Source organism: Vanessa cardui, chromosome 30, assembly GCF_905220365.1.
Source record: "Vanessa cardui chromosome 30, ilVanCard2.1, whole genome shotgun sequence".
Classification (NCBI taxonomy): Eukaryota; Metazoa; Arthropoda; class Insecta; order Lepidoptera; family Nymphalidae; genus Vanessa; species Vanessa cardui.
Genome location: NC_061152.1, coordinates 973,108 through 988,235, shown reverse-complemented (window position 1 = coordinate 988,235; position 15,128 = coordinate 973,108). Strand labels below are relative to the sequence as shown.

Here is a 15,128-nt window from a genome sequence, read left to right as displayed (position 1 = left end):
ATGAATTATAAAGACAAATTAAGCATATAAATTAGCGGTGCTTGCCTAGATTTAAACCCGCAATCATCGGTTAAGTTGCACGCGTTCTAACCACTGGGCCATCTCGATTCAGAAAAGCTTTACTTGATGTTATCGACCTCTATATTAATTAACATCTTGAAAAGTTGCAAATGAACAATTTAGATCATAAACATTTTTAACGGTATTATAATAACTGGTGTACTTATAGTAGTGTCGTCTCGTGGGTTCTATTTTTATATAAAAATCAAAATCAAAACATACTCTATTCAATAACGCTTTTACAGGCACTTTTGAAGCGTCATTTTTTTATTTTTTTATTAAAGAACCACCAACAAAATTACATGTGGATATTTGACATAAAAATTATCTATCCTTAGGTTGCAATTATACATATAATTTTACTTAAGCTTACAAGTTACAGCTTGCATAAAAAGTAAAACTATAGGAAAACACATAAGGCTAAAATTAAGACTCAAACTAGGAATGTAAAGCCATATTTAAGTAGATATGAATTTACAAGATATAAGCCAATTGATAAAAATAGGCTAACTTAAAAAAGTAATATTAGTAAGCTGAAGTGGCAGTGGGCTGGCCATATTTGTCGCAGAACCGACAACCGTTGGGGAAAACGCGTTCTAGAGTGGAGACCGCGTCTCGGCAAACGTAGTGTAGGACGTCCTCGGGCACGGTGGAGTGACGACTTACGCAACACGGCTGGCAGGAGCTGGATGCGAGTAGCCCAAGAACGATCACAGTGGCGTGCAATTGAAGAGGCCTATGTCCAGCAGTGGACGAAAATGGGCTGATGGGTGATGATGGATAAACTTAAAAAAGAACAACAAACAAAAGCTGATGAGTCAGTAATAGAAACAATCACGAATATCCTAAACAGCAACACAGCTACAGTCACGACAAAACACAGCACAGGTCAAGTTACCATCGATTAACAAAGCTATTGCAAATCTTTGACTTAAATTCTGTTAAACTGTCACAAAACAAATCGATGAAACCATGCCTTTCACAAATTTCCCCGTACTGCCTGCACATTCTAGGTATTAGGGGGTGGTACCCAAGATTTGTCCAGTACCGTTTATGTTTGAGCAATGAGGTGGTACACAGAGGGCTCAGCAATTCGGTGTTATCAATGGTTCCGGTTAACAGCTTAAATAGATAAGTCATGTCAGCAAGTGTTCGTCTATACTCTATCAGATAATGAGGTAATAGAGAATCTTTTTTTTATGTTATAGGTTGGCGGACGAGCATATGGGCCACCTGATGGTAAGTGGTCACCATTGCCCATAGACAATGAAGCTGTAGGAAATATTAACTATTCCTTACATCGTCAATGCGCCACCAACCTTGGGAACTGAGATGTTATGTCCCTTGTGCCTGTAGTTACACTAGCTCACTCACCCTTCAAACTGGAACACAACAATACTGAGTACTGTTGTTTGGCGGTAGAATATCTGATGAGTGGGTGGTACCTACCCAGACGGGCTTGCACAAAGCCCTACCACCAAGTAAATCTATTCAAACTCTCATTGTAGGGTAGTTTTTTGTTAGATCCTACTGAGTAAAATTTAGTATATCATTTAACAATTAAGTGAAGCTTCCACCGGTTCAGAAAGTAGATTCTACCGAGAACCAGCAACTCAGTAGTTACTCATTTCTCAACATTTAAAAATACAATCATAGTAGTTAAATACAATTATATGTATGTAATATATCCTGCGTGGAAGTCAACAGGTATTAATTCCACGCTTTTGTATCGTCTGTATAATCTTGTATTGAATGATATGCCTTCTTTACCGATGTATTTTTTACGATTTGAATTTGTGAAGTAAAATTAAAAATAATAAATTTATAATAGATTTGATATTATAAAAGAAACAAATCTTAATTTTTGACATCTACTGGCGGCCCCCAATAGGCTATTTGACAATGCGAAAAATAAATTGTGAATTATTGTAATCAGTGTAGATTATGAGTTTAGAAATGGTTATTTACTAACGAAAGTTGAAAATAATACTTAATTTATTCAAAGATCCATAAATAAAAATGCAAATTTTCAAACGTTTGTCACGTGACACAAAACGCTCCTGATTGGCCGGGCTTATGATGATGTCACTTTCTCGTAAACTTTGCTCTTCTACTATGTGTACCACAGATTAAAATACATAAGAGACGTCACCGACCCCATTGCGGCGCCATGTTGTCCAAGTAGCGTTTTCGCGCGCTATTTAAATATGGAATTTTTAATATGATATTTTTCGGCAAATATGTACTAGAGATAAAAAACACAACTTTTAGTGGGTTCCTTAACGTAAACTGAATAATATAAAATGGATTTTAAAAACCAGTCAAATAGCCTATTGTCCCAATTTTAATATTATTGATTTAATAGTATAAAAATACTATAAAATAAAAATTTATATTAATAAAAGTGATATAATTAATAACTTAGGGCGTACTATGACAAACAGTTGTAAATAAAAAAACAATAATCTGCTATATAATTTATTAACTATGATTGGCGTGATACAAAAATCTTAAACAACAATTAAAAAATATCATAATTTAAACAATAATTATAAAATGCAAGATAAATACGTTACATGAAAAACCATTATAGCTAAAGTAAAAAAGTTGAAAACAAAAAAAAATCATGATTTATTCTGCCAACCGTCCAACTGAGATAGAGTTAGCAACAAAAAAAATACAAAAAGTTTTTTTAATTATAAAAGATTTTTCATGCCGTTCGGCGTCATTATTCATGCCAATCTCTTATTGGAATGTACAGTCATGTAAGTTGTCATACATAATACAGTGTCCCTTAAAAATAAACTCTCAAAACAAGCAGGCTGGTTTCGTTTCTACTTCTATTTTGTTCTGAATAAGTTTGATTCGAATTCGAATTCGAATTCGATAAAAACAGGCAAGCACCGCTGATTCGTGTGCTTAATTTGTCTTTATAATTCATCTCGTGCTCAGCGGTGAAGGAAAACATCGTGAGGAAACCTGCATGTGACAAATTTCATAGAAATTCTGCCACATGTGTATTCCACCAACCCGCATTGGAACAGCGTTGTGGAATATGTTCCAAACCTTCTCCTCAAAGGGAGAGGAGGCCTTTAGCCCAGCAGTGGGATTTACAGGCTGTTGTTGTTGTTGTTGAAAGTATATATGTATATGTATACTGTAACATATATAAGATACTAGCAACCCTTACCGGCTTCTCAGTTGCAATGCTGATACTAAATATGCAGAATGTCTTACAACGTTCACAGTTTTTCAGTCATTCTCTACCACATTGAATCAATCTATCTATTACAAAAAACCACATTAAAATCCGCTGATTATTTCAAAGATATAAGCATACATAGCGGGAGAGAAATGACTTTCTTTTATACTATGTAGAAAAAGTATACAATATGTAAAATTACTAATAGTGTGCTTATATATTATATAATACTTATACATTGTGTTATTAAAACTAAAATACTTAAAAATTAATGTCTTACAAAATATATTGATTAGAATTGGAATCGACTCAACTTAGACGCAGCATCGCCAAATTCAATAAAACCGATGACTACCGATTCACAACCAACAGAAACAGCTCCCTATCGCGCCACTCGACGCTATTCGTCGCTATAGATTCCCGCGTCAGTTCGACCCGAGACAGCGAGTGCGTGTAAAGCGACGCGTCGAATTGACGAATATATTAGGTCGTGTGATATTACACGTTACTGCGTTTGTGTAAAGATCATATTCACGTAAGAAGTAAATATCGATAATTTGGGATGGCGTACTCAATTCGGATGTGATCGGTTTTACGAATTTTGCCGATGCGACATCTAAGTTGTGTCGTACTTACCGCGACATTATCTATATCAATAGCAAGAAAAATGTAAACAAATTTGACCTTGGGATGCTGTGACGTCATCTTCAAAGATGACCTTGAATATTATAAGCACTGGCGTTACTTGGTACGGCTTTGTGCAAGCCCGCCTGGTAGGTACCACCCATTCATCAGATATTCTACCGCCGAATAACAGTACTCAGTATTGTTGTGTTCCAGTTTGAAGGGTGAGTGAGCCAGTGTAACTACAGGCACAAGGGACGTAACATCTTAGTTCCCAAGGTTGGCGGCACATTGACGATGTAAGGAATAGTTAATATTTCTTACAGTTCCATTGTCTATGAGTGATGGTGACCACTTACCATCAGGTGGCCCATATGCTCGTCCGCCAACCTATACCATAAAAAATAGACCTCGAATAGTCCGTTAATTAGAATAGTACTTTAATATCTACATGTCACCGTAAGATTACAAAATTCGTTAGATTGCAATCTATCTCGTCTTTAGATAGAGATAGTACCACTTTTACGGTGAAGCAATATGGCGGGTGGGTAATGCCGGGTTAGTGGGGGGCACATGACGTTCAACCAATCAGCGCGCGAGATGCATCCGTTCTACGACAGTTCACAATCTGACTGCTTTCCATCGATAGATTACAATATAGCGAAAAATAATGCGTTAAATAGGCTATTTGACAATGCGAAAAATAAATTGTGAATTATTGTAATCAGTGTATATTAAGAGACTAAAAATAGTTATTTACCAACGAAAGTTGAAAATAATACTTAATTTATTCAAAAATCAATAAATAAAAATGCATTTTTTCAAACGTTTGTCACGTGACACAAAACGCTCCTGATCGGCCGGGCTTCTGATGATGTCTCTTTCTTGTAAACTTTGCTTTTCTACTATATTTGCCACAGATTAAAATACAGCAAAGTGACGTCACCGACCCCATAGCAGCGCCATATTGTCCAAATAGCGTTTTCGCGCGTTATTTAAATATGGAATTTTTAATATGATATTTTTCGGCAAATATGTACTAGAGATAAAAAAAACAACTTTTACTGGGTTCCTTAACCTCTACTAAATAATATAAAATGGATTTTAAAAATCAGTCAAATAGCCTATTGTCCCAATTTTAATATTATTGATTTAATAGTATTTTTATTTATATTAATAAAAGCGGTATAATTAATAACTTAGGGCGTACTATGACAACAGTTGAAAATAAAAAACGAATATCTGCTATATAATTTATTTACTATAATTGGCGTGATACAAAAATCTTAAACAACAATTAAAAAATATCATAATTTAAACAATAATTATAAAATGCAAGATAAATACGTTACATGAAAAACCATTATAGCTAAAGTAAAAAAAAATTAAAACAAAAAAATGTACACGATTTATTCTGCCAACCGTCCAACTGTGATAGAGTTCGCAAAACAAAAAAAATACAAAAAGTTTTTTTTAATTATAAAAGATTTTTCATGCCGTTCGGCGTCATTATTCATGCCAATCTCTTATTGGAATGTACAGTCATGTGAGTTGTACTAATACATAATTCAGTGTCCCTTAAAAATAAACTCTCAAAACAAGCCTGGTTTCGTCTCTACTTCTTTTTTGTTCTGAAGAAGTTTGATTCGAATTATAATGGATTAAAGTATATATAGAAAAAGAGTCGAGATGGCCCAGTGGTTAGAACGCGTGCATCTTAACCGATGATTGCGAGTTCAAACCCAGGCAAGCACCGCTGTTTCATGTGATTAATTTGTCTTTATAATTCATCTCGTGCTCAACGGTGAAGGAAAACATCGTGAGGAAACCTGCATGTGACAAATTTCATAGAAATTCTGCCACGTGTGTATTCCACCAACCCGCATTCTCCTCAAAGGGAGAGGTGGCCTTTAGCCCAGCAGTGGGAATTTACAGGCTGTTGTTGTTGTTGTTGAAAGTATATATATGTATACTGTAACATATATAAGATACTAGCGACCCTAACCGGCTTCTTAGTTGCAATGCTGATACTAAATATACTACAGAAATCCTTACAACTTTCACAGTTTTTCAGTCATTCTCTATTGCATTGAATCAATCTATCTATTACAAAAAACCACATCAAAATCCGTTACGTAATTTCGAAGATATAAGCATACATAGCGGGAGAGAAACGACTATGTTTTATACTATGTAGAAAATGTATACAATATGTAAAATTACTAATAGTGTGCTTATATATTATATAATACTTATACATTGTGTTATTAAAACTAAAATACTTAATATTTAATGTCTTACAAAATAAATGATTAGAATTGGAATTTCATATACAGTACGACAAAACTTAGATGTAGCATCGGCAAATTCAGTAAAACCGATTCACGCAACCAATAGAAACAGCTCCCTATCGCGCCACTCGACGCTATTCGTCGCTATAGATTCCCGCGTCAGTTCGACCCGAGACAGCGAGTGCGTGTGAAGCGACGCGTCGAATTGACGAATATATTAGGTCGTGTGATATTACACGTTACTGCGTTTGTGTGAAGATCATATTCACATGAGAAATAAATATTGATAATTTGGGATAGCGTACTTAATTCGGATGTGATCGGTTTTACGAATTTTGCCGATGCGACATCTAAGTTGTGTCGTACTTACCGCGACATTATCTATATCAATAGCAAGAGAAAATGTTAACAAATTTGACCTTGGGATGCTGTGACTTCATCTTCAAAGATGACCTTGAATATTATAAGCATTGGCGTTACTTGGTAGGGCTTTGTGCAAGCCCACTCATCAGATATTCTACCGCTAAACAACAGTACGCAGTATTGTTGCGTACCAGTCTGATGGGTGAGTGAGCATAAATAGAAATGATTTTTTGCAAACGTTTGTCACGTGACACAAAACGCTCCCGATCGGCCGGGTTTATGATAAAGTCACTTTCTTGTTAAACTTGCTTGTCTACTATATGTACCACAGATTAAAATACAGGAAAGTGACGTCACTGACCCCATTGCAGCGCCATATTGTCCAAGTATTTTCGCGCGCTATTTAAATATGGAATTTTTAATATGATATTTTTCGGCAAATACGTACTAGAAATAAAAAAAATCTACTTTTACTGGGTTTCTTAACCTCTACTTAATAATATAGAATGGATTTTAAAAACCAGTCAAATAGCCTGTTGCAATCATATCTCACGGTTCACAGTTCGACAGATTACAATCTCACTAGATAGATTGTTATCTAACGACGCTTGTAATCTCACTGTGATATATTTAAGCATTTATTGTTATTAATTATTATATTCATATATCATTACCAATTATCATTAATAAGAATAACAATAACTGTTATCAGTAATAATATCAGTTTAAATTATTAACTACATCTCCTCCTTGGAGTAAGTTGACTTGCTCAGTTTAGTAAGACTTTGATCGGCCATCTATATATATATGATCAATAATATGGTCATATCGTACGCTAGTGTGTTCAGTTGTGGTGGGTGGCGGCGGGAGGGGGGAAGCATCGCACGTGCTCGACTCCGGCGCGCTCGTCGTCAGCGGCCAGGTGTCTTCCGAGGACGCTGAAGATCTGAGAGTTGAGCACCTGGAACCGCCTGATGCGGTCCACCATGCGCTTCAGGGGCTGCGGGGATAAAATTGACAACGTTAGATCTGTGCAATATTATAATAATTATTATGATGATAATTGTTGGAAGAATATAAACAACGCCTAACCTCTTTAATAATTCTTATTGTCCATCTCTTAACTTTTTCTATGCGCTTGTCAATTCGTTATGTCACTTGCACTTTTTTCAATAAACCGTTTTAATTGTTGTACTCTAAAACGTATTATTTCTACAATAATGATGATGGTGTCGTGGTGGTGATGATGATGTTGACAACGAAGATGATGATGATGATAATGATTATGGTAGTGGTGGTGATGATGATGATTGTAGTGTTGATTTTGTTGTTGTTGTTGGTGGTGGTGGTGGTGGTGATGGTAGTAGTAGTACTGGTGGTGGTGGTGGTGGTAGTGATGGTGGTGATTATGACGATGATGATGGTGATAATTATAATGACGGTGATGACTATGACTGTGGTGATGGTCCTGATGGTGGTGCTGATGGCGATGCTGATTATGATGATGCTGCTGTTGATGATGATGGATCTTACCACCTTATCTTATCACCTTTGGAAATATAGGATGATCATTTCATCGTAACGCAAGCGTACTTGCCGTGAGCCGAGGACCGGCACTAAAGCTATTCATAGAGTATTTGTCAGGAGACTCCAGGTTTCGACCCCCTACCTAATCACACCCCCCCCCCCCCTATCTAACTGATTACAAGTATAATGCAAAGCCACACTCACGATTCCCTTAACCAGCTCATCCTTCCCGTCGACGCGCTGCACGCGCAGGATGTGGTAGCAGAAGTCGAGGGCCTCAAAGCGCCTCTGCTGGCCCAGCAGGGCTATTATCGTGCACCCGGCCCAGTGGAGGCCCTCGCCAAAAAGTTCCCTGGAGAAACACACATATTAGCGTCACATCCCGACATCGATTTACATTTTTTTGTTGTTTTTTCCGACACGTTTAACAATAGGCTATTTGACAATGCGAAAAATAAATTGTGAATTATTGTAATCAGTGTATATTATGAGTTTGAAAATGGTTATTTACTAACGAAAGTTGAAAATAATACTTAATTTATTCTAAAAATCAATTAATAAAAATGCATTTTTTCAAACGTTTGTCACGTGACACGAAACGCTCCTGATCGGCCGGGCTTATGATCAAGTCACTTTCTTGTTTACCTTGCTTTTCTAGTATATGTAACACAGATTAAAATACAGGAAAGTGACGTCACCGACCGGAATTTTAATATGATATTTTTCGCAAACATGTACTAGAAATAAAAAAATCAACTTTCACTGGGTTCCTTAACCTCTACTAAATAATATAAAATGGATTTTAAAAACCAGTCAAATAGCCTATTGTCTTTCTATTTCAACTTATTTACGCAAAAACCTCAATAAATTATATACCTGAACCTTCCTTATGAATCCATTTGTCTATTAGTGAAAACCGCATGAAAATCCGTTCAGTAGTTTTGGAGTATATCGCGAACATACAGACAGATAGACGCGGCCGGGGTACTTTGTAAATAAACATGAGACAACATCACACACATTACTCTGATCCCAATGTGAGTAGCTAAAGCACTTGTGTTGTGGAAGATCAGAAGTAACGACGGCACAAACACCCAGACCCGAGACGACATAGAAAACTAATAGTAATCTACATCGACTCGGCCAGGAATCGAACCCGGGACCTCAGAGTGGCGTACTCATGAAAACCGGTGTACACACCACTCGACCACGGAGGTGGTCAATACAATGTTTAGGAATACATTTACAAAGGAATACATTGTTTTAATTTTCAACACACTTTTATTAACTTTGTATGATTTTTTTTATGGTATAGGTTGGCGGACGAGCATATGGGCCACCTGATGGTAAGTCACCATCGCCCATAGACAATGACGCTGTAAGAAATATTAACTATTCCTTACATCGTCAATGTGCCACCAACCTTGGGAACTAAGATGTTATGTCCCTTGTGCGTGTAGTTACACTGACTCTTCAGACCGGAACACAACAATACTGAGTACTGTTTTTTGGTGGTAGAATAACTGATGAGTGGGTGGTACCCAGACGGGCTTGCACAAAGCCCTACCACCAAGTAGACTGATGACATACTTTTGACTAGCTAAGAGAGATCATTACAAATCCAATATGGCGGCCTCCCCGATACGGCGGACTGGCTTTTTGAAATCCACAATTATATGGATGTCAAATGAGAGGGTTTTCTGTCAGGATCGCAAAAAAATAGTCACGTGATTTAATTCAACATGGCGGACAACAAAAATGGCTGATTGGTTATTTGAAATCCACCCCCATTGATATGAATATCGAATGGGAACGTTTGCTGTCAGGAATACGAAAAAATTAGACACGTGACTTAAATCTAACATGGCGGACATACAAGATGGCGGATTGGCTGTTTGAAATGCACCCCCTTGATATGGGTATTAATTAAAAGGTTTCGCATAATGGGATACGAAAAAATTTATCACGTGACCTTTTTTTTGGACAAAATGCATGATTTTTAGTTTTTAAACTATTCAATAATTATTACGCTTGACTTTAAGGGACTTACTCGACGGTGAACTGCGTGTCGCCAACGGGAATACAGTACAGAAACTGGAGCGCCGACCACAATCTGAAAATTAGAAAGATTTATATTATTTTGTATTCGAGTGTCGAGTTGTAATGTTTGTGCCTACGTATTATCTTTCATTAATGTAAGCAAAAATCACTGTCCATAATGGCACCTAGAAACAAGTCCATATTCGATATACTACGTTGTCAATTAATACATTACTATATGTTCTGTAGCGTAGTCGCCATTCTAACGTCGCACTGTTATATCATCGTAACAATTAAATATTGTAAACTATATTGCAATACATATAGATGATAAAAAAGCGTGGAGTTAATACCTGTTGACTTCCAGGCAGGATATATTAATTTAAATAATTGTATTCAATTAACATGACTTTGTATTTTTTAAATGTTGAAAAAGAGTAACTACTGAGTTTCTTGCCGGTTCTTCTCGGTAGAATCTACTTTCGGAACCGGTGGTAGCTTCACTTAATTGTAAAATGACGATTCAAAAGTGCTTGCCTACTTGAATAAAGTTTATTTTGATTTTGATTTTTTTTTTATATATACTCAATTGCCTTTCATTACATCATCCACAAGACATTTAAGGCAAATGTTAATATAATCGCTTTTTTCTGAATGCATACATATGTATACACGGTACATATATCAAAACAAAAATGTTTACGACCGTCGATCGATTTTAATGGGACTTTCAAAAACTTCTCATCAAGGGAGGAAAGCCTCCTTAGCCCAGCGGTGGGAAATTTACAGGCTGTTGTTGCTGTTTATGTATGTACACATTTTATTTATCTCAAAATGTATTTTTAACCATTTTTGTCTGACTAATCACTGGAACGGCTGCACCTTAACGGGATTCTAACTGTCAGATAGCTAATGTAATAAGGAGTATATTGGGTTACAATAATAACATTTTTTGTTAAATTCAAACTCGTATAAAGTCGCTCGCAACTTGACACTTCAGCTGGGACTATATTGTACATAACGTGTGTATCAGCGTGTGTGCGTGTGTATCAGTGCGAGCGTGTACGTAATGTGTGTGCGTGTGTATCAGCGTGGGTGCGTGTGTATCAGTGCGAGCGTGTACGTAACGTGTGTATCAGTGCGAGCAGCGTGGGTGCGTGTGTATCAGTGTGTGCGTGTGTATCAGTGCGAGCGTGTACGTAACGTGTGTATCAGGGTGTGCGTGTGTATCAGCGCGTGTGCGTGCGTGTGCGTGCGTACCGGTGGAACTCGGCGGTGTCGTCGGTGTGCAGCGGCGCGTGGTGCGGCGGCGCGGGCGGCGCGGGCCACTGCGGCGCGGCGAGGCACGCGCGCAGGCGCCGCAGCACCACCGCGAACAGCGACAGCCCGCAGCACAGCCGCTCGCGCGTCAGCAGGTCGCCCTCGCGCGACAGCTGGCTCTGCTGCTCCGGGCACGCGCACACATATAAGTGACCTTCGCTCGAGGGGGGTTGAGACGCTAACCAATAGTTAAGGGGAAGGGACTAGTGACGATTAATTAAGGGGAAGTCAAAAGCTAGCAACTACTAGTTAAGGGGAAGTCGAAAGGCTAACAACTACTAGTTAAGGGGAAGTTGAAACACTAACGATTATTGGTTAAGAGGAAATTAATACACTAACGACGGTTGGTTAAGGGGAAGTTCAACGCTAACGACGATTTGTTAAGGGGAAGTCGAAAGCTAGCAACTACTAGTTAAAGGGAAGTCGAAAGGCTAACAACTATTATTTAAGGGGGAGTCGAAAGACTAACAACTACGAAGATGAAACACTAACGACGATTGGTTAAGGAGAAGTTCAACGCTAACGACGATTTGTTAAGGGGAAGTCAAAAGATAGCAACTTCTAGTTAAGGGGAAATCGAAAAGCTTACGACTACTAGTTAAGGGGAAGTCAAAAGCTAAAAACTACTAGTTAAAGGGAAGTAAAAAGCTAGTTAAGGGGAAGTCAAAAGCTAACAAATACTAGTTAAGGCGAAGATGGAACACTAACGACGATTTGTTAAGGGGAAGTTCAACGCTAACGACGATTTGTTAAGGGGAAGTTCAACGCTAATAACGTAGTATTAGTCAAGGGGTAGACAGAAATCCAGTGTCTGTTCTGTATGTCAGCTCACCTTCGCGGTGCCGTACTTCTCGACGTTCTGTACGATCTGCAGCGCCGAATACTTCGCCTCGAGGCGCTTCTGTTTCGTCTCCGATTTCTCGCCCTCTGCGAATGCACGTACAATATTTATAAACATAAATAAATATGAGACAACATCACATACATTTCTCTGATCCCAATGTAAGTAGCTGAAGCACTTGTGTTGTGGAAATCAGAAGTAACGACGGTACCACAAACAACATAGAAAACTAATGGTAATCTACATCGACTCGGCCGGGAATCGAACCCGGGACCTCAGAGTAGTGTACCCATGAAAACCGGTGTACACACCACTCGACCACGGAGGTCGTCATAAGGGACCGATCGAAATAATAAAATATATACTTGGGAAATAAATGAATAAAAGCGGCTGTCATGGTATGGGCATGTAATGCGGAGGAATGAGGAACATATTGTGAGGAAGGTCTTGAGCCTGGTGGATGGATATAGAGGTAGAGGACCAAGGAAACGATGGATGGATTGTGTGAAAGGCGATATGGTTAGAGAGAGTGTTACTTGTGAGATGACGTCTGACAGAGATGTATGGAAGGAGAAGACATGCTGTGCCGACCCCGAATAAAATTGGGATAAGGGCAGGAGGATGACATATTTGGGAAATAAAACTATGAATGGAAAGCATAAAAAACATTACTCGTAGTCACATCCCTTTAGAGCCGAACGTGAAAGCGAGAGAGGAATAAAGGATAGAGAGGCACGATCGGTCTAAACGTTCGGCTTGCAACACAACAACAACAACAACAACAGCCTGTAAATTCCCACTGCTGGGCTAAAGGCCTCCTCTCCCTTTGAAAAGGTTTGGAACATATTCCACCACGCTGTTCCAATGCGGGTTGGTGGAATACACATGTGACAGATTTCATAGAAATTCTGCCACATGCTGGTTTCCTCACGATGTTTTCCTTCACAGCCGAGCACGAGATGAATTATAAAGACAATTTAAGCACACGAATCAGCGGTGCTTGCCTGGGTTTGAACCCGGAATCATCGGTTAAGATGCACGCGTTCTAACCACTGGGTCATCTCTATACTTCCATCGGTCAATGAGTAATTATTGTCCGTAATTCACACATGACTAATGTTTTTGCTGACTCTCCCTTAGAAGGTCGACAGAATAATTCATCTTAAACAATTTTTTGGTAAGCTTTTAAGAGGTAACTTACCCGCTGTGTAGGGACGCGGCAAGATGTTCTGGAAGGGAGCCGCGTGGAGAAGATCCGTTACTTCCTCTTGAGATAGAGCCTGAGAGAAAGCAAAGTATACATTAAAACTCCATTCAAGTACAAAATAATATTTTAATTTTTGTCTATTATAAAAATTAGAGGTACCATAAGACACCCACGATTATATATGTATGTTAATCAACACCACACATTAACAGTCTTTAAATTACCCACTGCTGGACTAAGAATTTCTTTTGAGGATAAGGTTACCACGCTATATACTTGGTGGTAGGGCTTTGTGAAAGCCCGTCTGGGTAGGTACCACCCACTCATCAGTTATTCTACCGCCAAATAACGGTACTCAGTATTGTTGTGTTCCGGTCTGAAGGGTGAGTGAGCCAGTGTAACTACAGCCATGTTAGTTCCCAAGGTTGGTGGCGCATTGACGATGTAAGGAATAGTTAATATTTCTTACAGCGTCATTGTCTATGGGTGATGGTGACCACTTACCATTAGGTGGCCCATATGCTCGTCCGCCAACCTATACGTTAAAAAACAGGTTACCTCACGACGGTTTTCTTCACGGATCACGAGATTAATTACAAACACAAATTAAGCACATGAATATTCAGTGACGCTTGGATTTGAACCCGTAATCATCGGTTATACCTGTTCGATCAGCATGCAGAACAGTATGATGTTGCCGAGTTCACGGAACGCGTGGAACAGTTCCGTCCTCGCGTCAGGATATTGCACTATGTCCGTCAGTTGAGCGTGGTAGTAGCCCAGCACACCTGGAACCAATTGGGAAACTTAATTATACATTCGAATATGTGTGGGAATGAGAGGTACAGTGTGTGAGGGAGAGAGATGGAAAGACAAGATGGCGGCACGAGCGTGTAAGTAAATAAAGTAACATTTGGAATGCTAATCATTACATAGTATAAAACAAAGTCACAGCTGTCTGTATTTATGTATTAATATTAATTTAAATATTAAGTTAAATAATTGTATTAACTAACATGACTGTATTTTTATTAAATGTTGAAAAAGAGTAACTACTGAGTTTCTTGCCGGTTCTTCGCCTTAGAATCTACTTTCCGAACCGGCGGCTTCACTTAATTATAAAATGACGATTGAAAAGCGCTTGTAAAAGCCTACTTGAATAAATTTTATTTTGATTTTTAGATCTTTAAAATAACGCAACCTATTTTGGTGCGGTTTACAGTGATTCAGACCTAGATCTTTTAATTAGTACCCATATCAAGGGAGTGCATTTCTAACATCCAATCCGCCATCTTGGATGTCCGCCATGTTGGATTTAAGTCACGTGTCTAATTTTTTCGCATTCCTGACAGCAAACGTTCCCATTTGATATTCATATCATGAAGGTAGATTTCAAACAGCCCATCCGCCATTTTTGTTATCCGCCATGTTGGAGTTACTTTCACATTTATAATGTGAATATAAATTTACCGCGCACACGTTAAGGGAATCCAAATATATAGATTACTCTCTGTTACCCTAGAAGCATAATCTTAGGCAAGAAGTCTAAGAATAAATTCTGTAAATCGTAATTGAGTACGTAAATTAGAATCGCACCAGCGAAGCTACCACCGGTTCGGAAAGTAGATTCTACCGAGAAGAACCGGCAAGAAA

General features: G+C 38.3%; 1 protein-coding gene across 1 annotated transcript in view; it reads right to left on the bottom strand.

The window, feature by feature from the left end:
- Positions 1-7,197: 7,197 nt before the first annotated feature.
- Positions 7,198-15,128, bottom strand: part of LOC124542195 (cytoplasmic FMR1-interacting protein) — a 33,791-nt gene continuing 25,860 nt past the window's right edge. Inside the window, exons 22-28 of the mRNA XM_047120140.1 lie at positions 14,139-14,263; positions 13,470-13,548; positions 12,260-12,354; positions 11,368-11,549; positions 10,118-10,180; positions 8,272-8,419; positions 7,198-7,540 (exon numbers count right to left, since the gene is read on the bottom strand). Of these exons, the coding sequence (XP_046976096.1) occupies positions 7,385-7,540; positions 8,272-8,419; positions 10,118-10,180; positions 11,368-11,549; positions 12,260-12,354; positions 13,470-13,548; positions 14,139-14,263 (848 nt within the window). The 3' untranslated portion in view covers positions 7,198-7,384. The remainder of the gene's footprint in view (positions 7,541-8,271; positions 8,420-10,117; positions 10,181-11,367; positions 11,550-12,259; positions 12,355-13,469; positions 13,549-14,138; positions 14,264-15,128) is intronic.